Source organism: Nilaparvata lugens, chromosome 2 (genome assembly GCF_014356525.2).
Source record: "Nilaparvata lugens isolate BPH chromosome 2, ASM1435652v1, whole genome shotgun sequence".
NCBI classification, from domain to species: Eukaryota; Metazoa; Arthropoda; class Insecta; order Hemiptera; family Delphacidae; genus Nilaparvata; species Nilaparvata lugens.
This window is the reverse complement of record NC_052505.1, coordinates 35,238,695-35,264,885: the sequence shown is the minus strand read 5'-3', so window position 1 is coordinate 35,264,885 and position 26,191 is coordinate 35,238,695. Positions and strand designations below refer to the sequence as shown.

General features: G+C 32.2%; 1 protein-coding gene across 2 annotated transcripts in view; it reads right to left on the bottom strand.

Annotated features, from left to right (window-relative positions):
- Window positions 1–24,803, bottom strand: part of LOC111044021 (solute carrier family 52, riboflavin transporter, member 3-A) — a 52,308-nt gene extending 27,505 nt beyond the window's left edge. Inside the window, exon 1 of one of the 2 annotated variants that reach the window (XM_022329070.2) lies at window positions 24,715–24,803. Coding sequence is in view for 1 of the 2 variants with exons in the window: in XM_039421093.1 (XP_039277027.1) it covers window positions 1,091–1,119 (29 nt within the window). In the remaining variant the exon portion in view is untranslated. Of the gene's footprint in view, window positions 1–1,090; window positions 1,359–24,714 lie in introns of those variants that run through there. The other variant, XM_039421093.1, reaches the window with a different exon arrangement.
- Window positions 24,804–26,191: the final 1,388 nt, after the last annotated feature.

The window sequence follows — 26,191 nt, the reverse complement described above, 5'->3', positions numbered from 1 at the left end:
ATTGATGACAATTAGTTGTTTAAAAAAGATGATTATCATTATCGATACAACAAACCATTGGCCGTTTTCACACCAATACCTCGCCTAATCAACACAAAGAAGAATTTACTTTACTCTGATGGACAGCAGGCTATAAGAGGAGCCTATGGTTTATAACTACGAGAGAACTACTCTTCACAGAACTACTAGTAGGCTACATATAGCCAGAACTGTGTATTAATTAAAAATATGGCTAAGCTTCTCAGAGCACAAGAAGGAATAATTTTTCAATCACAAACTTGTCACATTCTAATAAATTAATTTTTAAAACTAATTAAATAGAATATACAATGAATCAAATGATCCATAGTAATAATTCTAAGGCAAAGGTTAAGGTAAAATTCCTTAGTTGACTCCAGTGCGCAATTAGAATTTTCACTGTAGCGCTGTTTACATTAATCGAGATTCTATTAAATTCAATTTTTCTAAAAATTAAAATTGAAAGCCGAATAAATGTTATTTAAACTTATGGAAATTATCCTAGTGTTCCTTAGCGTTTGCAAGTAGGCTAGACCTTTTATATCAAACTGACCTGATGCACACAAGAAATCACTGTATAACTCACTTTATGTATTTCTTGAACTAGAATTTTTAACTGATTAGAAGTAGTATTTAGTACAGGTCAAGTAAATGAGAATAACATTGTACAATCCTTTAATACTTGGTTGCATTATGCTGATCTTATTTCAAAGCATAAAATATTAAGCTTTACTAGGCCTATTATGAGATGACTCATGCTTTTCACAAAAAAATATTTTTATAACCCAAATGAATTATGTCTAAATATGTAGTAGCTACAGAAATGAACTCACCAATCAAGATCACTAAAATATTAAGAACATTTTTTCAATGCTGCTGAAACCAATTTTTGAGGTTAGGATTAGTATGTAGATGATGCAACATTTTAATTTTCAAATGCTCTGAATGGCCACATCGATCATAATTTTTATCGCAAGGATCTGTAGTAGAATCTTATTAACTAACCAGAAAACAATATGAAGAAGAATTCAAATTACTATAATTACAAAAGTTATGTTAACTGATAACTTACAGTTCTTCGGCTTGCTTTACTTCGTCCATTGTTTAAAATCATGAGTATTGATTTGTATTACTTGAAATGCAGTTAAACTGAAGTTTTTAAAATATTTGAAGTATATTATACAATAAAAATTTGTATTAATGAGATGACCTCAGGGTTAGGAGAGAATGAAATAAGCATCAATTCGGCATTATGTCATAACTCGCAAAGTCGAAACCTCGCAAACGCAAGTGTCTCTCCAACTCTGCCAATCTTTTAGCAGACTATAACTTAACAGCTGATTCAAAGGTATAGTATAGAAGGTCAATAGATTAGTCATGACATGTGATTTCGAACTGCTTTTGACCGTAGCTTCTCTAAACACACTTTTTTTGAAAAATTCAAATTGCTCGAACTGTGAGTAGAGATAATTTTATCTTCTTGAAAAAGGCATTGAAATAATAAGTGTAAATTATTAAGATTGTTTGAATTGCTCATTAAATTAGGTAAAACACCTACACTTGAATTATTGAATATGAGTATGTCAATATGATATCTACTATTTTCTATTAATAACTTTTTAGTGAGGGCTACTGTTTTTTATCAGTGATTCATTCACTTAAAAAAAAGCATTAATTTTAAAACAAGTTGAGAATAACAGTTTTTAATAAAGGATACTCAGATCCTTATCAAGGATCTTATTCTAAGATTTCCTGATTTCCTTTTCTAATACCCTTCCTTACAAACCTAACCTACAAACCCGCCTAACCTTTGAAACTTTTACATTTACCTGAACTGTATTCAACCGCCAACTTCAAATAGTCGACCACATTTGTATTTTTTACAAACATTCTAAAAAATTTAGTTCTTGATCTGTTATTGTTGTTACGGTAACTAATTTGACTGGACTAAAAAGGCATTTCTCGAGTTAAGATTTTCTGAAATACACGAATTCGAAAAGTGAATCATTGATTATTATAATGATATTCAAAAATCAAAACTTGAACATTTGAGATTCAATATAGGCTATATTGAGAAAATTTTTTTATTGAATAATTCAATTACGGTATTGATCATAATTTCTGGGAGGCTCCTCTTGTTTTTTGTCTTGCTCTCTATTTTTTTCTGGAGCCTTTTGCTGGAATTTCTTATTTTCGAATAATTCAACTATTGATCATCATTTCTATAGTGGGGTCCACGTTATAATAGCAGTGTGTAATTTGCAATTGGGTTGCTATCTTTGTCTATTGTTCAACAAAGCAGATGGCGCTATCCAGGGGTGCCCAGCCCCCCCAAGGGCAATGGCGCATGCCCCCCCCCCAATCCAAGTGTAATGCCCCCCACCACCAAAGTAACCCAATTCTAATTCTACATTATAATCTTCCAAAGGACATTATTTACCTTTGTTCTTGTGAGGAATTCTTTCTGTTTTCATAATATTGTAAAAATATATACCATCGTCTCTTATCTCTTTTAAAATAGAAATGGAGTATCTTTTTGATATTATTTTTGAGACTAGCAGTGCACCCGTTCTTGTTCGGGAGGACTAAAAAGTACTATATTACATCAGGAAAAACTACATGACAAATATTTTATAGGATATTAAAAGATAAGTAAGGGAGGCTTTGCTTTTTAAATGTGAAGGTTACTTATAAAAAGTTGAATAATAATATAATTGATATTCTTTTATTGCAAAAGAATATTGCATAGCAATTTTGGTGAACATTCATACAAATTTGGAACGATTTTATTCATACAATATATAATGTCGGCAAGTTTAGGTATTCTTCTAAATCCTATACTATTAAACGAGCAATTTCTGTTTAGATGTTTAAATGTTTATATGTTTGTATTTCACCGGATCTCGAAAACGGCTCTAACAATTCTCACGAAATTCAGAACATAGTAGGTTGATAATATAAAAATTCGATTGCACTGGTTCTCTTCGCTGGGGAAACTTGCTGAAGGACATTAAAAGAATTTATTCATCCTTGGAAAAACAGCTGATAATTTTGTCGTCTGTTGATGATGGAAGTGAGTGAGCGACAAAATTATGACTCAGCTGTTGAACTTTTTTACCTAATTCAATCAGGTACTGAGTGGCAGTTGTACAAAAGCCGGTTAAATTTTAATCCTGATTAATTCCAGTAGAACCAATCAGATAAGCTATCTTTTTGAGATGGTCTTCTGTGATTTGGTTCACGTGGAATTAATCAGGATTGAAATTTAACATGCTTTTGTGAGAGAAATTTTTGCATTCCTCTGAGAATTAATCTCAATCCACTGTGATTAGATAGAACCTTTCTGTATGAACTATGAATATTCATTATAATTTCTTCTTTCGTAATAATTTTTATATGCTTTAGTAGGTACTCCAGAGCGCTCGGTGCCCCGATATTAATCATAAATTGGAACAGGTTGTCACTGATGTTGTGTTGTTGGTAGTATTTACTTTTTAACATTACAGGAGTAAATAACACAAGACGAACAAAATGTATCTTCAAATGGTTCGGTTTTTGGAATAAAGATATCATCTGAACAAGTACATTTTGTAAATTCTATCTATTAATACCAAATATCGGGGCACCCAGCTTTGCTCGTTATTTATTCATTGATAAACAGAACTCAATTCTTTGAAATGATTGGGGAAGGACTAACAGGCACAGCTCAAAACTTTTTCTTCCCCGAATTTTGATTTATATACACTATAAAATTTATAGTTGGAATATTTAATATTCCAAAAAGTAGGTTATGTTTCATACACTTGAATTCTAGTGAAATTTTCAGTCCAAATATTTGAAAACATAAAAGTTCTAATTTAGATTGTTTACATACCAAATTGAATAACAAAATAGCACTCACTAATCACTTAGAACTGTAAAATAATAATTAACTTTGAATATTATGATATACGGTATACCATCTCATGTCAACAAATCAGATTACTGTATTTTGATTTTTGATCAAGTCAATTAGAATTTCTAGATTTCTCGCAAGATTCGATAAGCTAATTGATTACACAGCTGATCTCCCACAATGGCACACGCATCTTCTGTTATCGACAGACGACGGAATCATCATCTGTTTTTCCAAGGATGAATTATCCTTTTCATGTCCTTCAGGGAGTTTTCTCAGAGATGAGACCTAGTGCAATCAAATTTTAATATCATAAACCTACTATATTCCAAATTTCGTGAAAATCGTTAGAGCCGTTTCCGAGATCCCTTGAACATAAATAACCTTATAACCAGATAGCCAGATATAAAAATATAAAAATATAAACAGATATACAGAAATTGCTCGCTCAATATAATAGGATAACAACTTTTAGTCCAGTCAAATGGTCGTTTTTCAGGAAACAGCCCCGAAAGAATTTTTTTTATGGTTCTATCTGTATTTTGGGGCGCTAAATTCTAATCTGAAATTTGCTGACACGCCTGAGGGCGACTTCACCCCCAACATTTTTGACTTTTTTTAAGTTTACCATTTAATCTCGAGAACCTTGAATTTATCGAGAAAAAGCATTCTCTATATAATATCAAAGATAATAAAATTTCCAATGAATTGACTGGTCGCGCAGGACTACTTTTTGGATTTTTTATCTGAAGTGTTCCACAAGATACACAACTTTGAATGTGCGAGAAATTTGTGATATTTCCCCCATTTTCACAGTTCCGCATATGCAACGTTGCGTATCTTGTGGAACACTTAATGTGCTACAAAAAGTAGTCGAGTTTGTGATGAATTTTCTCCTCTTTTCACTCCCATAAATTATACTTCTGTTTTCAATACCGTTAAAAAGTTACAGCCAATTGAATGATGCTCTTTATTTTCTCACTCTTCTTGCGATTTTACTGTTATTAAAGAGTCTCTAAAATGAGTACAATACATGATAGAAACTTGCGGTTGGTCTTAAATGAGAGAAAATTTCATGCTCTATAAGCTGAGTTGACTTAATTGATCTTGCATCACTGTTTATATCGAAAAACTGTCGAGACTGTTAAAATGAAAAAAATATCGCAAATTTCTTAATTTTTTGAATCGAACGTATCTTGCTTCACGATTATATTTTTACAAAAATCATTCACCTCACATAAAAGAGGAGATAATTTTCTTTAAATCAAGACCAAGTATAATTCTGAGTTACCGAGACACAAAGTTTTGAATATAGAAATCGGTCATTTTTCTATGCATTGAAATATGGGCTAAAATACACTAAATGAGGAATTTCCTATTTTTTAAACAAATTCTAGTGAGATGATACATGATTTTCAACCGCCTAGACGAGCTGTAGTACGAGGAGATGTGATCATTCAGTCAAAAGTTATAAGTGTTTGAAGTTTTGATCCTGGACGTATCCTTATGTGTGCCCCCCACTAGGAAATACTGAAATCTAACTAGTGATTCTCATAGAACATAACCCTCCTAAGGTGATTTCAACCGAAATATGTATCTTTTTTGTTAGGAAGGCCATGAAAAGGTATTATAATGAAAATTTGAATTTTGGCTGTGGGACATGATTTTCTATTTTTGGGTGTATTCCCCCTCCCACCACTACTAAATTCAAAAATAGGTACCTAAGGAATTCTGTTCAGAATTAATATTATTAATTAACTTGATGTGTGGCTTTCTATCATTACTAAAAAGATCCTAGTTTTATAGGGTAGAAGTGGTAGGTTTGCATAATTTTGAAAACCCCTTAAAAAATACCCCTTTTTTGAAAACTCTTAGCTCCAGAATCAAAATTCGTAGAGTCCTGCACGACCACTCAATTTATTGGAAATTCTATTATCTTTAATATTTTATTTATTTATTTATCTATGAAAAACATGCTTTTTATTAATGCTTTTTCTCGAAAAGTTAAAGGTTCTCAAGATTAAATGGAAAACTTGAAAAAAGTCCGAAATTTTGGGTTTTTTTGGGAGTTTTGGGGGTGAAGCCGCCCTCTGGCGTGTCAGCAAATTTCAGATTAGCATTCAGCGCCTCAAAATACATATAGAACCGTCGCGAAAAACTCTTTCGGGCTGTTTCCTGAAAAACGACCATTTGACTGGACTATACGAAACAGAAAAAAGTAATGAAGCATTACAATAATTACTCGATTACTGTGTGGTAAATAGGGTGTAAATTTGAAAGATTGAAATTGGCTTCATTTGATATTTTTAACAAATTTTTGTCAAGAGAAGTTTTTTCTTCTGTCAAATTCACTAGAGTTTGCGATGTTGTTTATAATTCATTCCCATTTCAGAGACATTAATATCATCATGAAACGCCTTCGAAATTAAAATAATTATTAGAATAAAATGTACATTACAATTTAACTTATCAGTGTGCTCTTAAGAAAATTAGGTTGCAACAGCAAGGAACTCAAACACAGGGCCATTAAAAATTAAAATTAAGCAAAGGAAATCAGAATAATAGTGGATGATGAAGTTATAATTTATTTTTGTCAAAGATTTACCTTCAAACTCATAGGCTTAGAAAATTAGGTTGCAACAGCAAGGAACTCAAACACAGGACCATTAAAAATTAAAATTAAGCAAAGGAAATCAGAATAATAGTGGATGATGAAGTTATAATTTATTTTTGTCAAAGATTTACCTTCAAACTCATAGGCTTAAAATTACTAGAATTCCTGCATACAACATAAATTATTATCAATTGTATTTTTTATGCTTTATATTGAGTTGAACTTTGCAAAATATGACATTGTAAAGGTGGGAAAAAGTATTAAAATTAACTACATTGGGATATCTCTATTTAATACCTTGATTTCTCAGCCATGATTCAAAATGTTGACATAAAATATAAAAAAAATCATGCCCCACCCAAAAATGTTGATGGCGCAAATTGCGCCATGCCCCCCCCCCCCTTGTGGGCACCCCTGGCGCTATCTCTTTCACGCATCGCGATGCTGCCACATCGTTTATCAACAATGTAGAAATTCAACTAATTGACAAAATATTTAATCTCAATCATGAAAATTTATTATCACATCTTTGAAAAATATATTTTCCTCCACCTCCTGTCAAAAGTGCTTACTTTACTCCCTGGAACATAATACTGAAGTGTCACTTTTTCGCTCTCGGGAGGAAAAAACAGGAAAACTCCCTAGAGCGTAAAAGTAACTCCATTTAAATAACATGGGAACCATCTCTATTTTAAAAACGTACATTTGAAATAGGTTAGAAGGTCTAAGCTCAGATGAGGAAGCATATTATAATAGAGTAGTCATATTAAACCAACTTAATTCAATACCTCAACCAGACATTTGATCAATATATCAATATATGAAATAATCTATGTTTGTATGCTAGAATTATTACAAACTTTATATCACTATACTAAAAAAATATATAAATATTTTTTTGACCGAGCGAAGTGAGGTCTAAGATTCAAGTCGACGGTTTGGCATTTCTCTTAATGTTTAAATGTTTGAATGTTTTTATGTTGCGCATTTACGGCGAAACGCGGTAATAGATTTCCATGAAATTTGACAGGTATGTTCCTTTTTACTTTCCTTGCCCTACTACCATAGGTAAGGAAAGTATTGCTTTCCAAAAAAAATTAAGGTACCCCAATTTCAAGTTTTCTATACGTTTCAAGGTCCCCTGAGTCCAAAAACATGATTTTTGGGTATTGGTCTGTGTGTGTGTATGTGTGTGTGTGTGTGTATGTTTGTGTGTGTGTGTATGTTTGTGTGTGTGTGTGTGTGTATGTGTGTATGTCTGTGAACACGATAACTCCATTCCTAATTAACCGATTGACTTGAAATTTTAAACTAAAGGTCCTTATACCCTGAGGACCTGACAATAAGAAATTCAATAAAATTCAATTCAAGATAGCGGAAAAAATGGCGAATAATTACTAAAAAACCATATTTTTCACGTTTTTCTCGAAAATGGCTCTAACGATTTTCTTCAAATTCATACCATGGATAGCTATTTATGAGCCCTATCAACTGGCATAAGTCTCATTTCAGGGAAAATTTCAGGAGCTCCGTAATATTCTTGAGAAAAATGGCGGATAATGACTAAAAAGCCATGTTTTTCACGTTTTTCTCAAAAACGGCTCCAACGATTTTCTTCAAATTTATAACATGGATATCATAAGCCCTATCAACTGGCATGAGTTTCATTTCTGGGGAAATTTCAGGAGCTCCGTAATATTCTTGAGAAAAATGGCGGATAATGACTAAAAAGCCATGTATTTCACGATTTTCTCAAAAACGGCTCTAACGAATTTTTTGAAATCCATACCCTGTATAGTTATTTATTAGCTCTATCAACTGACCGTTACTTGGGTGATTTTGGCCGTGGAGGAACGCGGCATGGATCCCATCTGCTGGCTGTCCCAACACATAGGACTGTTATGTTCAATAAGTCGTTCCTTGTGACAGCCTGTAGTTTATGGAATTCTTTGCCTGCTGAGCTGAAGCTAGTTGAGGGACGTCGCCGGTTCGGCGCGGCTGTCTTGCGGTGGATCAGAGGTGGTGGACTCGGCTGGAATGCTCCCTAACCCGTAATTCAAGTCTATATAGTGTATATATGTGTGTGTGTGTGTGTGTGTATGTGTGGTTCCTCTCTTTCTTCCTTCTTTCTCTCTTCCTTTTCTTTTCTTTCTTTTCTCTTCTTCCCTTTCTTCTACCGGAATAATCTATGGATTTGGACTGAAAATTCTCAACTGTATTCACTTTTCTCTTCTTCCTTTCTGCATAACCACCTTTACGTACTCAAATTCGAAAGGAGTTCGAGTTTTCTCTTTTTTTTATTTTTATTATATTTATATATAATTATAAATAATTATAATATAATGAAAATTAAATATAGTTATTATATTTATATATATTTTTTCTTGTAAATTTTCTAAGTTATTGTTTTCTTTTACTTTAGTTCATTGTTTATGATGTTGTTTTAGTTGTAACTTAGAATTGTATGGAGGGTTAAGTGTAAGAGAGGGCCGGCTGCGCCCTAACTTCGCCCTCCTAGGTTTTTAATAAAGGCAGCGATTCAATTCAATTCAATTCAATTCAATTCAATTCAACTGACATGAGTCTTTTTCCTGGGGTACTAGTGAGGGGTCCACCCAATCCTTGAGAAATGGACTTTGTAACCTCCTTCTCGTGCATGAGGTAGGTTGGTACACGGTTTTTACTTTTTCTTCTTCCATATACCGTGGGTAGGTAGAGCAGTTTATAAAAAGAACACAGTCATAGTCAAGATATTTCATCTGTAGAACAGCTGTTTTGACGAATTTCAAAAAAAAACATCGAATTTCACAATTTACATAAAGGAAAAAGTACTCTGAAAACAAATTGTATATACACATATACAGTAGTCTGATCGTAGTTGCAAATATGTTGCCGTCAATCGTCATTATGTTATTCCCCTAAATTATTATCGTTTGATAATGAGGCTTATGGTTCAATGAGCAAGGAAAGTTGTGTGAGTGTACCACACCAGATTTTTTAATTGCGCGTCGACGTATATACAAGGTTTTTGGAAATTTTGCATATCAAGGATAATATAAAAGAAAAAAGGAGCCTCCTTCATAAGCCAATATTAGAGTAAAAATCAGACTATAGAATTATTCATCATAAATCAGCTGACAAGTGATTACACAGATGTGTGGAGAAGCCAGTCTATTACTGTATTTCCATAAGGTCTATAGTTTCAATCAGGATGAGAATACTGCGTGGTTTACTGTTCACAGAACTACTAGTTATATTCCATGTTATTCAAAATACCAGCCAACGAATATTCCTCATTAACTAATCGAATTTGAAACGGAAATTCTAATCATAGTTGTAGTTGCGGCGGCCATTTGTTGTTAAAACTTTTTCTGACAGATAGCGTATAGTGCTGTCGGCGGAGAACTGTGATTACAAGCCAGCCCAGCTGTTTACTTTTAATATTATGTTGTAACACATTGTTTGGTCACGTACGTTTTTAAAAATTATTTTATTTGCAGTTTTTATAAAAATGTAGGTTGAGGAAAAATGTTGTGTATATCACGAGTGAAAAATGTTTTTTCTCCCTCAGGAAAATTGTTGCCCTGGGCTTTAAACTTTTCCCTTAGGGAGGAAAACAGTACTTTTCACTCTAGATATACAAATAACTATTTATTGACAAATAAAATATGATTTAACTATTTTCAACAATGATGGACAGTTAAATTCATCAGATATACCAGTATCAGCTGTTTGGGTGGCAAGGCTGAGATCTGGCAACCCTTTTCTCCTATCTTCCTACACTGCCATTATAACGTGGACCTCACTAGGCCTATAGTCCTTAACTGGTTTGATAAACAATAGTAATGCAACTATTCTGGTGGGGTCAAATATTACCCCAAAGTTATTCAAAGACTGTTATAAAACTTTTTGTTATCAATAAAACTATTTGAAGAATTATTATATTCTTTATGGTTCTATCTTCAAGCACTAACATCCATATAAAAATAAGTAGTTTGTTCGATTTAAGCAGAATCTATTATTTGAGAATGTTCAAAGAATGAACAATTTTGAGAATGTTCAAAATGTCATGGACAGAGCATGTAACGAATGGAGAAGTTTTAAGCAGATAAAAAAATTTTGAACACCATTAAGATCAGTAAACTTTAATACTTAGGACCAGAGCCGGATCTACCAATTTTTCTATGGGGGGGGGCAAGCTTTACTTATGGCGCCCCCTCACGATCGACCATCACCGACCGATTTACAAAAATGTGAGGAATTATTACTATATTAGTCGCAGTGGCGTAACCAGAAAAAAATTTCGGGGGGGATCATAACATTGTAGTAGAAAGCACTTAAAGTTTAAGGGTGACACCGGGGGGTGTGGGTGGTATGGAATACCCCCCACCAAAGGGGGGTCCGGGGGTCCTCCCCTGGAAAATTTTGGAAATATACCTTCAATTTGGTGCTATTTTACACAATTTCCAGTTGAAAGCAAACATTCCATTCAAGTTTTTTGGGTGATCAGTAGGCCAATTATTATTTTGATTCTACTAGTATGTTTATGTTTAAGGATATGTATGAAACTGAATGAACTATAAACTAGAGCAATAAAAGCTATATTGAATATCTTTATAATAATAGATGGTGAAAAGTGATCAAATGTTGTAGTGCTACCTGTAGTTTGTCTATCCCCTGTTATCTAGTCCCTAAGCACTAGACCATTAGTCACTGTCTATAAGAAATAGCTCATTATTATTATCATTGCTATTGCAGTGCTATTCTCTCATCCCTTATATATTTCTGGACTTACATAGTACAATATAACGAAAATATTGTATTAGGTACGGTACTAATTTTTGTGGCTGGATCCAGCCAAAAAAAATTCAGGTTCCATTTCGGAGGGATACATCCCCATATCCCCCCCTCCTGGATACGCCACTGATTAGTCGCATACGAGGTTGAATTAAAAGGCATTTTTAATGATAATATAAGTTGAGTCATTGTCCATTTTCATTTACATTCATAATTGAGAACAATGCTGAAAGAATTAAAGCCCCAACTTTGAAATACCTATTGCTATTGCTGGGGATTAATTACGTATTTTTACAGTACGGTATAGTATAAATAATTAGTATAAGATAATGATCATGAAAAGAATAAAATCTAATCAATGAATATTCACGAAATGCATAATTTACGATAAACAGAATATACAACGAATGACAGATATGGAGTTCTTGATCATTACAGTACGGTAGCAAAATTCACTCATCACAAACATCTCTAGTACTAGTCAACTACTTGAATGAAAAAGTATGGGAGTAAAATTGTCAAAGAATCAACTGATTATTTCACAAATAACTCAAGTGAAAATTATACTTGTAACTTCTTTATGTCATAAGTTTCTTTGTGATGATAAAATGATAATATTCTTCAAAGCAGATTATTATTTTTGGGATCTGCTTCCTAAAACACCTTCATGTGATGCATCATAGTCTCATGTGAAGCTATGAAATTGATCAAGAATTTAAGATTAATAAATGGATGAAGTAAATCGTAAGATATAACAGACTGTTTTTAGCTTTATGTGACAACTTTGCAACCGGGCATAAGTAAAGCTAAAGCGTTATGCAGAGAAGTGATAAGTTAGTTAATAGAGGAAATAATATAGTTACAAGAAAAAATGAATCCACAAGATCAGTATTTGATTAAGTTCTCAAATAATTCTAATTTTTCGGGCTTTCTTTGCTGAGAATGTGTTATTATTTCATAAAAAGAAGCACTTTCTTGTTAAATATTTATGATGCTTAAATTTAATGAAACTTCTCTCTCCAGATGCCACAAAAACTGGAAGTGTTATAAATAAGTAATAAAATGTTGCCAACCCTTGCTTATACAGCGGAAGTAAACTGCAGCCATAAAAATACGTTATTTTATCTTGTTCTGTTGGTCCAGTCAAATGGTCGTTTCAGGAAACAGCCCCGAAAGAATTTTTCTTGACGGTTCTGTATGTATTTTGGGACTCTGAATTCGAATCTGAAATTTGCTGACATATCAGAGGGCGGCTTCACCCCCAAAACCCTCAAAATCCCCAACATTTCATACTTTATTTTAATTTTTCCATTTAATCTCGAAAACTTCGAGTTTTTGGAGAATAATCATTCTCCACAAAATCAAAGATAATAAAATTTCCAATAAATTGAGTGGTCGCGCAGGATTGTACAATTTTTGGTTCCGGAGCTACGAATTTTCAAAAAAGGGGTTTTCAAAATTATGCAAACCTACCAGTTCTACCCTATACAACTTGGATATTTTTCTAGTATAGATAAAAAACCACACATCACGTGAAAGAACAATTAATTATGAACAGGATTCCTTAAGATTTTTCGAATTTGGTATTGGGGGAAGGGGGAATACGCCCAAAAATAGAAAATCATCCTACAGCTAAAATACAAATTTTTTATTATAATACCTTTTCAAGGCCTTCTTAACAAAAAAATGCATATTTCGGCTGAAATCATCTCACGAGGGTTATCTTCTATGAGAATCACCCGTTAAAAACATTTTATTTCAATATTTCCTAGTGGAGGGGTACGTCATAAGGATACGTCAAGGATCAAAACTTTAAACACTTATAACTTTTGACAGAATGATCAGATCCCCACGTACTACAGATCATTCTTCTCAACTCGTCAAGTTGGTTCAAAATCATGTATTATAACAGAAATTTGATGAAAAAATTAAAAATTCCTCTTTTAGTGAATTTACCCCATGTTTAAATACACATAAAAATGGCCAATTTCTATATTCAAAACATTGTATCTCGGTAACACGAAATGATAAAAAATGGTACTTGGTCTTGATTTGAAGAACAGAGTCTCCTCTTTCATGTGAGGTAAATGAATTTTGTAAAAATATAATTGTGAAGTAAGATACGTTTGTTTAAAAAATCAAGAAATTTGCGATATTCTCCTTATTTTCACAGTATCGACAGTTTTTCGATAATAAACAGTCTTGCAAAATGGATTTAAGGCAACGTAGCTTATAGAGCATTTAATTTTCTTTCATTTGAGACCAATCGCAAATTTCTATCATGTATCTTTCTTCATTTAGAGACTCTTGAATAACAGTAAAATCACAGAAAAAAATGCGAAAAATAATAATCATTTTTTCAATTGGCTGTAACTTTTGAACGGTATTAAATTCAGAAAAACACGATCCATGGAAGCGAAAAGAGGAGAAAATTCTCTACAACCTTGACTACTTTTGGGATTTTTTATCTAAAGTGTTTCACAAGATACGCAACTTTGCGTAGACTGTAAAAATGATTAACATGTCACAGATTTCTCACATAGGTATTAAAAGTTGAGAAAAATGGAAAAGTATGTAATTTTGGTGGTTTTTGGGGGTTTTGGTGGTGAAGCCGCCCCCTGGCATGTCAGAAAATTTCAGATTCGAATTCAGCGCCCCAAAATACATATAGAACTGTCGAGAAAAATTCTTTCGGGGCTGTTTCCTGAAAAACGACCATTTGACTGGACTATTGGATCTATTCAACCGCCAACTTCAAATAGTCGACCACATTTGTATTTTTTACAAACTTTCTAAAAAAATGTAGTTCTTGATCTGTTTTTCTTGTTACGGTAATCGGTAATTGATAATAATATGGAAAAATACTCACAGGTACCCATTGAAAGCCAAAAATTATGTTTTTCATCTCTTGATTGAGGTGGATAAGAAAACAATAATGAGATACAAACGTGGCTCTTGCAAGGATAATAATTATGGAACCTGGACAACCGTATTATGAATAATTTTCAAGTTTTGTAGTATTTTTCTTTAGTTACAAACATTTTAAATGAAAGAAATCAAGAGTAATGTGATATTTCTTCAGAATTGCCAATTGGAAAGTGATGGTCCGAAGGATATTATTGAATAAGAAGACTTCCATAATAGTAATTCGTCATATTTTGTGACCTATTCATGGATACCGTATCAATAGTCTACCGGTACTGGAAAAGCAAGAACAAGTCTGTATTGAATTCCAAAATCTGTACCGGTAAGCCTATCCATATGTGCATAATTGTATATCAGATTATTATAGTCTATAGAGGTGAATAAACAGCAATACAAAATGAAATTTTGTTTAGTAATTTTCTCAAAAATAAATGTTTTGAAAAGAGGAGAGTAGTCTTGAAGGCTCAATTAATTTATATTTATAATTTTATATATGTGACGTTTATGAATTCCATCATAAATATTTATTTATTAATGATAATCAGAGTCATTAAGGAAGTTTATCAAATGAGCAGCACACCCAAGATTACTTAACAAAATATAATTATTTTTGGCTGCACGAAAAACATCAAATTCAAATATATTTATTCATAAGATGTAAATTCACAAATTAAGGCTGATCGGTGCACCCATCAACTATTTGCATTTAAATTGGATAATCTTTTTCAATATAATTGTTAAGATCATTATAAGATTGAGAAAAAGTGACAACTGAAATTTTCAACTGGTCTAATAATAGTGTAGCAATATAATGCATATAGGTAACTCACTGCGTTGATGATTTGTTTGTGTGCAGAAAGGACATGGTGAAGCCATGTTACCAGAAAGGACTGGTGCTTACCAGTTCACGGACATGTGAAACAAAAAGTCCTAAAATCCATCTCAGTAAACTTCAATACTTAGGACCAGAGCCGGATCTACCAATTTTTCTAGGGGGGGGGGGCAAGCTTTACTTATGGCGCCCCCTCACGATCGACCATCACCGACCGATTTACAAAAATGTGAGGAATTATTACTATATTAGTCGCAGTGGCGTAACCAGAAAAAAATTTCGGGGGGGATCATAACATTGTAGTAGAAAGCACTTAAAGTTTAAGGGTGACACCGGGGGGTGTGGGTGGTATGGAATACCCCCCACCAAAGGGGGGTCCGGGGGTCCTCCCCTGGAAAATTTTGGAAATATACCTTCAATTTGGTGCTATTTTACACAATTTCCAGTTGAAAGCAAACATTCCATTCAAGTTTTTTGGGTGATCAGTAGGCCAATTATTATTTTGATTCTACTAGTATGTTTATGTTTAAGGATATGTATGAAACTGAATAAACTATAATCAACTAGAGCAATAAAAGCTATATTGAATATCTTTATAATAATAGATGGTGAAAAGTGATCAAATGTTGTAGTGCTACCTGTAGTTTGTCTATCCCCTGTTATCTAGTCCCTAAGCACTAGACCATTAGTCACTGTCTATAAGAAATAGCTCATTATTATTATCATTGCTATTGCAGTGCTATTCTCTCATCCCTTATATATTTCTGGACTTACATAGTACAATATAACGAAAATATTGTATTAGGTACGGTACTAATTTTTGTGGCTGGATCCAGCCAAAAAAAATTCAGGTTCCATTTCGGGGGGATACATCCCCATATCCCCCCCTCCTGGATACGCCACTGATTAGTCGCATACGAGGTTGAATTAAAAGGCATTTTTAATGATAATATAAGTTGAGTCATTGTTCATTTTCATTTACATTCATAATTGAGAACAATGCTGAAAGAATTAAAGCCCCAACTTTGAAATACCTATTGCTATTGCTGGGGATTAATTACGTATTTTTACAGTACGGTATAGTATAAATAAGTAGTATAAGATAATGATCATGAAAAGAATAAAATCTAATCAATGAATATTCACGAAATGCATAATTTACGATAAACAGAATATACAACGAATGACAGATATGGAGTTCTTGATCATTACAGTACGGTAGCAAAATTCACTCATCACAAACATCTCTAGTACTAGTCAACTACTTGAATGAAAAAGTATGGGAGTAAAATTGTCAAAGAATCAACTGATTATTTCACAAATAACTCAAGTGAAAATTATACTTGTAACTTCTTTATGTCATAAGTTTCTTTGTGATGATAAAATGATAATATTCTTCAAAGCAGATTATTATTTTTGGGATCTGCTTCCTAAAACACCTTCATGTGATGCATCATAGTTTCATGTGAAGCTATGAAATTGATCAAGAATTTAAGATTAATAAATGGATGAAGTAAATCGTAAGATATAACAGACTGTTTTTAGCTTTATGTGACAACTTTGCAACCGGGCATAAGTAAAGCTAAAGCGTTATGCAGAGAAGTGATAAGTTAGTTAATAGAGGAAATAATATAGTTACAAGAAAAAATGAATCCACAAGATCAGTATTTGATTAAGTTCTCAAATAATTCTAATTTTTCGGGCTTTCTTTGCTGAGAATGTGTTTATTATTTCATAAAAAGAAGCACTTTCTTGTTAAATATTTATGATGCTTAAATTTAATGAAACTTCTCTCTCCAGATGCCACAAAAACTGGAAGTGTTATAAATAAGTAATAAAATGTTGCCAACCCTTGCTTATACAGCGGAAGTAAACTGCAGCCATAAAAATACGTTATTTTATCTTGTTCTGTTGGTCCAGTCAAATGGTCGTTTCAGGAAACAGCCCCGAAAGAATTTTTCTTGACGGTTCTGTATGTATTTTGGGACTCTGAATTCGAATCTGAAATTTGCTGACATATCAGAGGGCGGCTTCACCCCCAAAACCCTCAAAATCCCCAACATTTCATACTTTATTTTAATTTTTCCATTTAATCTCGAAAACTTCGAGTTCTTGGAGAATAATCATTCCCCACAAAATCAAAGATAATAAAATTTCCAATAAATTGAGTGGTCGCGCAGGATTGTACAATTTTGGTTCCGGAGCTACGAATTTTCAAAAAAGGGGTTTTCAAAATTATGCAAACCTACCAGTTCTACCCTATACAACTTGGATATTTTCTAGTATAGATAAAAAACCACACATCACGTGAAAGAACAATTAATTATGAACAGGATTCCTTAAGATTTTTCGAATTTGGTAGTGGGGGAAGGGGGAATACGCCCAAAAATAGAAAATCATCCTACAGCTAAAATACAAATTTTTTATTATAATACCTTTTCAAGGCCTTCTTAACAAAAAAATGCATATTTCGGCTGAAATCATCTCACGAGGGTTATCTTCTATGAGAATCACCCGTTAAAAACATTTTATTTCAATATTTCCTAGTGGAGGGGTACGTCATAAGGATACGTCAAGGATCAAAACTTTAAACACTTATAACTTTTGACAGAATGATCAGATCCCCACGTACTACAGATCATTCTTCTCAACTCGTCAAGTTGGTTCAAAATCATGTATTATAACAGAAATTTGATGAAAAAATTAAAAATTCCTCTTTTAGTGAATTTAGCCCATGTTTAAATACACATAAAAATGGCCAATTTCTATATTCAAAACATTGTATCTCGGTAACACGAAATGATAAAAAATGGTACTTGGTCTTGATTTGAAGAACAGAGTCTCCTCTTTCATGTGAGGTAAATGAATTTTGTAAAAATATAATTGTGAAGTAAGATACGTTTGTTTAAAAAATCAAGAAATTTGCGATATTCTCCTTATTTTCACAGTATCGACAGTTTTTCGATAATAAACAGTCTTGCAAAATGGATTTAAGGCAACGTAGCTTATAGAGCATTTAATTTTCTTTCATTTGAGACCAATCGCAAATTTCTATCATGTATCTTTCTTCATTTAGAGACTCTTGAATAACAGTAAAATCACAGAAAAAAATGAGAAAAATAATAATCATTTTTTCAATTGGCTGTAACTTTTGAACGGTATTAAATTCAGAAAAACACGATCCATGGGAGCGAAAAGAGGAGAAAATTCTCTACAACCTTGACTACTTTTAGGATTTTTTATCTAAAGTGTTTCACAAGATACGCAACTTTGCGTAGACTGTAAAAATGATTAACATGTCACAGATTTCTCACATATTAAAAGTTGAGAAAAATGGAAAAAGTATGTAATTTTGGTGGTTTTTGGGGGTTTTGGTGGTGAAGCCGCCCCCTGGCATGTCAGAAAATTTCAGATTCGAATTCAGCGCCCCAAAATACATATAGAACTGTCGAGAAAAATTCTTTCGGGGCTGTTTCCTGAAAAACGACCATTTGACTGGACTATTGGATCTATTCAACCGCCAACTTCAAATAGTCGACCACATTTGTATTTTTTACAAACTTTCTAAAAAAATGTAGTTCTTGATCTGTTTTTCTTGTTACGGTAATCGGTAATTGATAATAATATGGAAAATACTCACAGGTACCCATTGAAAGCCAAAAATTATGTTTTTCATCTCTTGATTGAGGTGGATAAGAAAACAATAATGAGATACAAACGTGGCTCTCGCAAGGATAATAATTATGGAACCTGGACAACCGTATTATGAATAATTTTCAAGTTTTGTAGTATTTTTCTTTAGTTACAAACATTTTAAATGAAAGAAATCAAGAGTAATGTGATATTTCTTCAGAATTGCCAATTGAAAAGTGATGGTCCGAAGGATATTATTGAATAAGAAGACTTCCATAATAGTAATTCGTCATATTTTGTGACCTATTCATGGATACCGTATCAATAGTCTACTGGAAAAGCAAGAACAAGTCTGTATTGAATTCCAAAATCTGTACCGGTAAGCCTATCCATATGTGCATAATTGTATATCAGATTATTATAGTCTATAGAGGTGAATAAACAGCAATACAAAATGAAATTTTGTTTAGTAATTTTCTCAAAAATAAATGTTTTGAAAAGAGGAGAGTAGTCTTGAAGGCTCAATTAATTTATATTTATAATTTTATATATGTGACGTTTATGAATTCCATCATTCATATTTATTTATTAATGATAATCAGAGTCATTAAGGAAGTTTATCAAATGAGCAGCACACCCAAGATTACTTAACAAAATAGAATTATTTTTGGCTGCACGAAAAACATCAAATTCAAATATATTTATTCATAAGATGTAAATTCACAAATTAAGGCTGATCGGTGCACCCATCAACTATTTGCATTTAAATTGGATAATCTTTTTCAATATAATTGTTAAGATCATTATAAGATTGAGAAAAAGTGACAACTGAAATTTTCAACTGGTCTAATAATAGTGTAGCAATATAATGCATATAGGTAACTCACTGCGTTGATGATTTGTTTGTGTGCAGAAAGGACATGGTGAAGCCATGTTACCAGAAAGGACTGGTGCTTACCAGTTCACGGACATGTGAAACAAAAAGTCCTAAAATCCATCTCAGAGAATTACGGTTTACGTTGATATGCGGATCAAGTCAAACTCCTGATTATTGCTTTCTTGTATCCATGCTGTTGTTGCAGGGCTGCAGGCTTTCAAAACAAATGGAAGCAACATGAAAGAAAACCCTACAAGAACAGCAAAGATGCCTGAAAGCATCACCACTTCGAGTGCAGAAAAAGTCGGGATAAAATAATTGTAGGTGAGATTTAATCTCACGAACATCACGTCATCACAATTAGCATATCATCAAACATGCCTTGATTATGTGATGAGGTGTTTTAGAACTTTTTCATTTTCCATGTTATATTCTATTTTATCGATAGGATGTGATATGCAAAAAATATTGCATATTGTACTGCTTATTTTGAAAAGGTGATCCTAATGTCAGAAAGTTGTTATCATGAGCTGTAGGGAGTTAGTGGCGGCAGAGCGATGGGTCGTCTCGTTTTCCAGAGAGGCGATCCTAGGGATGAATGTTCATGTGGCGGCTACATCTAAAGCCGAAGAAGATGAGAAGGCAGAGGGTTTTTCCGGCCCTCAGCCGTCCTTGGATCCGGGGTTGGCCCCTTCCGGAGAGATAGCCGTGGCTGGGGGCGGCAGACCCAGTGGCAGAAGCCCCGTCATCCTCTTCACTGGGCTACCGCTGAAGACATGTTCGAAATCGGCCTCTTCCTCCGGTGTCAGCAGTCCAGCAACGCTTCCCCGTTCAATCCCGGGTAGGCCGGGTCGTAGGCCATCAAAACGTCGGCACCGGCTGGAGAGGACACCAATCACCAGTAAACCGCGGTAGTTTCCCTTAGGTTCCGCCACACGGTCTTCAGGCCGTGGTGCTTCTAAGCTAGGTACCCTTCCGCGATTTACCGGGAGTGCCTCACTAGGTACTACCTCGTCAAGCCGTTGGAGACGTTCCTTCAGCTGAAGCGAGGGTACCAAAGTTGTCATGTTGAACAAATAACATAAGTTAACCTTTTTTCAAAATTTTTGTTTTTCCATGAGAGAGTTTTTGTTAGTTGATTCTAATGATGTTCGTATAACATTGTTCGCACGGAAGACTCTATGAAATACCTATCGGAAATTCCAAAATAGATTAGGTACGAACAAATTTTTATTTTTAACATTTATGAATCAAGAGAATAACCATTGTTCATGAATCTTCTGTCCACTATACCGTACTAATTATTTTTATATTTCTCCCAATAGTATATAATATTCGTCAAGCTAGTACGAATAATAGTTTCTAAACTCTGAAGTAGTAAAGACTAGCAAGACAAAAAAATCACATCAATTATGGTTGCAGAAAGTGAATACTGAATAGTTACCGGTAATCAACTAGCAGCATGAGTGGAATTTCTCCATGAAAAAACTATAATGTTAAAAAACAAAAGTTATTCCATTAATGTTTCCCATGTAAGATAGCCTACTATTGAATTGATTTCGACTGAGATGGAAATAATGCCATAATGAGATTGTCACGCTTAGAGTTTTCAAAAATAAGCAATTAAGTTATTCGGGTGATGAGTTATTCTCTTAGTAGTCAAAAGATTGACATTAAAACTCAATAACATTGTTCAATAAGAAAAGTGTGCTAATGCTGAATCATGGACCAAGGCAATTGAATAAAACGTGAGATAGAAAGTTACAATGAATTTTAATAGTGCAAATGATGTTCTATCTTCAACTAAGTAAGTTACATTATTTTAGAAAAATGTATTCTCTTAAGAAGACAGTACAAGATAGAACATTTCATCAACCTTAAAAATAGAATAGTAATTTTCACATCCTTGAACAAAGAAAGCAAGTTAATATGCTTATTAAACTATACAGTTATCGAATTTGAAGACTCTTCACTTGGTTCTTAAGTTTTTTGTAGAGTTGAACAATTCTGTTTAGTCATGTTAATAAGTCGTATATTAATAGGTTTATTCGTGATACAAAAAATAGTGAATTTTAGAAACGTACACAGTTTGGCTTAGAGAATTTGCGATAAAACAAAGAAAAAAAGATTACATGTATAACTTCCCATAATTTATAATACCGTATTTGATTTCGTTCTTATGTTAATGAAGAAAATAGCACTCAATAACTAGATACTGTTTGAGAGTTCATAGTTGAAGAAGCAGTCTAACTAGCTACATAGTTTAGAAATTTACATAGAGAAAGGCACACTGATATAATTTATATTGAACACGCAATTATGAACTGTAGAGAAAATATATATGTATATATTTTATATTATAATTTCCATAATAATATGATAAGTTGTTTAGTGAAAAACGCTGAAGCCATGCTAAGTTACTCATCTAAATAAAGTGATATGTTGAAATTAAAACTTTATTGATTCTGTGGTAGTTATTATTGTATTGGAAACACAATTTTTCATCAGTGTTCATCAGTGACGAGAAAAGTCTACAGATCGAACCGCTATTCTTGTAGAAGCTACGTCACAAATATTAGGCTCCTTCTTCATTGAATTATTTCATGATTTTATACATGTCATAATAATTTCATATAGCGTTATTTATGGTCGATAGGTAAGGAAGTTTTGAGATGTTCGAACCTTATTTACAGAATTTGCCAAAAATTGCCAATCAACCATGAAAAGAGACTAGCCATAGGCTGGCTACCTACCTAGAACGATTTGAGATCTCTAAAATAAATGAACATTATAAGCTCAAGCAGAACGAGAAAATAGAGATTATATATATATATATATAATCACAGAAGCTTCTTATCATTGTCATTGTATAAATATATATTATTTACAAAATTATTGATATTATATATCAATAGTATAATCTATCAGATAGTTTAAACTACACACAAGTGTTTGAAACTCATTCACGGTTCCGGTAGTCATTCTTAAGAAGTAAAAAGTATATCATAGTAGGTGGTCTCTAGTCTATTTTCACATGAATGTTTAAATGAATTTTTAGTATTGTACAGAATTCGTAGTGTTTCATAAGTTGATCATTTTAATATTATGTAAGATAGTACAATATTATCAAGATTATATTTTTAAAATTTACGATTCATGATATACTTAAGATTTAAGAAGTGAGACATTTCAAGTGTTTATTAATTTTAAGATTTACAAATATTTCGACAGTTTCTCTCAACTACTTTAAAATTGACATTGTTCAGAGTCTTGAAGAATTTCACAGTTTTTCGATAGTATTAATATGGCGATTAAAAAAACTCAAGCCCTTCATGCTAATTTTGGCACATCAAATCTGATCTACTGAAATGAAATTTGTACAGTATTTCTAAGGTCATCTGAATTCTAGGTAGTACCGTATTAGAAATCGAATAAACTGCAATACTTCTTCAATTCAACTATCTAATGCTCCGTTAATTGATATTGCAAAACTATCTTTTTTGGAGATTGGTTTATAAAACCCACAATAATTACAATAAAGTGAAAGTTAGGTACCGATAAGTTACTTGATGTAAACCATCATCTACTTTGAAGATTTTATTTTTCCCTTATACTGTAATCAGTTACAATATTATTCCTGAATGTTCCTACAGTCAATCAAAAAATATAAAGGATTATTCCGATCTCATTAGAATTAATTCATTTTTTACGACTTCTTCTTATTAATGTTATCAATAAATTCCATGGTTTCTCATACTTTTACAAAACATGACAAATATACCGTAATATTATACATACCATGCTTTTCTTCTCTGATCTCCAACAATAATGCATTTATATTTCTTATTTCTTAATTATACATACCCTCTTCTCTCAAGATATTGATTATTTATACATTTCAAATTAAGATATCAAGGCAAAAGGCTGCACAAAGTTTCATAATGGATGGTTATTATATAAGTTACAGAATCGATGACATATTTACAGTGGTTTCACAAGAAATTAAATGTTTATAGGTACAGACTAGAGCAGATATTCACAATGAAATTTTTTTTCTGATGGATTTTTTATCCCAAATTACTGTTCTGGCTATTATTAATTTTCATTCACACAATCGCAACATTAAAAAAATGATTGGCGAGAGAATCAATAGGATAATGATATTAAAAAATTACCTAGAATCTATTTTATTACAAAGGCTATAGGCCTAACAATTATGAAGCAATGAACTCGAAAAACTGACTGGGATACCTGGACAAGAGTCCAAAACCTTTACAAAACCACTACAGACTTTGTAAAATAAAAATATAATAGAAATCCGTAGTAAGTTCCTTTATGTTGTAAATAATGTATAATTTATTATAAATGTCATTCAAAAATATCATAGTATTATTAGTTGTTGCTTCAGCTTGAATGTCAAAGAACTTAAATTTTTATAAACTGTATTGGATTGATCATCACTTTTGACTCATTCTATCATTAAAAATAAGGTACCTAGGTACGGTAATTTCAAGAGCTTCCTTACCCACAATCAAGTGAGAAACTGCAGTTTCCATCACTGGCTGAAAGGGAGTCTCAAATGAAGAAAATTTAATAATGTTGATTGTGCAAGATAATTACAAGAATAACAAAGTAGATATAGTACCATATTGTTTTTCATCGCACAATGAAAAGTTTTTATAAAAATAGTGTCCATCATGCTAATATTCTCATATCAAGATATAGAATACTATTTCGAATTCCACTGTAGAATCATATTAGTAATTACTATTTACAATATTATCACTGTATATCCTATCTGAATCAAACTTGACTCAAAAAATGAATTAAAAATTTGAGATTTCGAGTTTTTTTGAGAATTGGTAGGTCAACTGAATTTCTTAATAAAATTTCTTAGTCAACAGAAATTCGTAGAAAATAATAATATGATCTTAGCCGTTGAAACCCAACCAATAATAGAATAAAAATTTATTAGAATGATGTTAGAGAAAATAAGACTTATTTTCTTGTCACTTCTGTATGATACATATTTACATAATATTAGCCTATATAAGTTTAAAAATATCATATCAATTTTGATTACAATAGTTGTTAGTTACCGGTATCAATGTTCTTAGACTTACCTTCCATATCCATTATCTACTAATTATTATGTGGTTGTCATTCACATCTTCCAACATCCATCACCACAAAGCATGTTAAATCAATCACAAAGCGTTACAATGTGTTTCTGATTTTAACAATCTGAATTGAAGATAAGAATTATCTCTCAAGAGGTTCAACATTAGGAAAAGCAGTGAACTAATACGGTAATCTTGTAGTTTTTGAAGTGATACAAGAAGCACTCATATCTTGTCCGAGCCAATTCAATGTTGCAGAGAGTTTCCTGATCATATACATAATTATTATAGTGATAGAAAAATGTTATTTTAACAATACATTTCAACAATATGCAATAGCTTACAAAATAATATTGGGTTCATCCACCATAAAAATTCATAACTGAATCACTAATATGGTAGGATTATTTTTCGCTATAAAACATCAGATAAATGGTGTTGCTAAGATAGGAAGTCAATAATGATACCGTACATCATTATAACATATTTATATGGTAATTTCATGTACATTGAACTCTTATTGGATTATTTTTATTATGTCTCAGTTTTAAAAACATTCTATTCTTTAACGGATAATAGTATATTCTATTCATATTCCACATAATAAAAACTGATAATTTCATATATTTATATAATTTAAATCTCCTTACTTCAGAAAAGAGTAACTTACAATTTATTCAAGAGAAGACTGTGGCAGCGTGGTAGTAGTTTAAAGCTGAGTGGAATATGACTGAAGTTTCTAATATGACTATTTATAATAATTGTGACCACAGATAAAGTTTGGTTATTTACAAGATAGTAGCCTATTTAAATTGTTCCTTGATTCTTTTCCAATCAGAGATCAGTGGAAATAGAATGTTGGTCCCAAGAAGTTGAATGTGTGACATGATTGACATAATGGGATTCCTATTAATATTGATATTTTGAATTGGAATTGAAATTGTGAATATACTTTTAATAAAATCAACCTCAGTGGTATACTATATTTTATTAACTATAACATATATTTCATTTAAAATAAACTTATTAGGTAATTTTAAAGTGTATGCATACCATATCTTTTAAAGAGATAGAGAAATCTTAGTTAGCAAAATTCTATTCCGTCACTTATTCACTTAATCCGTCCAAATGTAATAGTCAAAAAATTATAAAATGAAATAAATTTCTAACATGAATAAGATTAATGATTCATGAGGTACTTTAACAATATTCCAATCAATTTATGCAATATGTATATAGTGAAAAATATGTTTAGTAGTAATCATACTTATAGTTAGCAAATTGATCATACTTTATACATTATCCTTCCATATTCTTATGAGGATTTCAATTCTTGTTTGTCTTGTGTATTATTAATGTGTTATGTTAAGCCGGTATCGACTATTTACAAAATACTGACTTTCATTATTATTCTCATAAGATGAATCTTGGTAATAATTTTACTCTAAACTTTTTGTTGACTTGTAAAAATGAGTTCCAG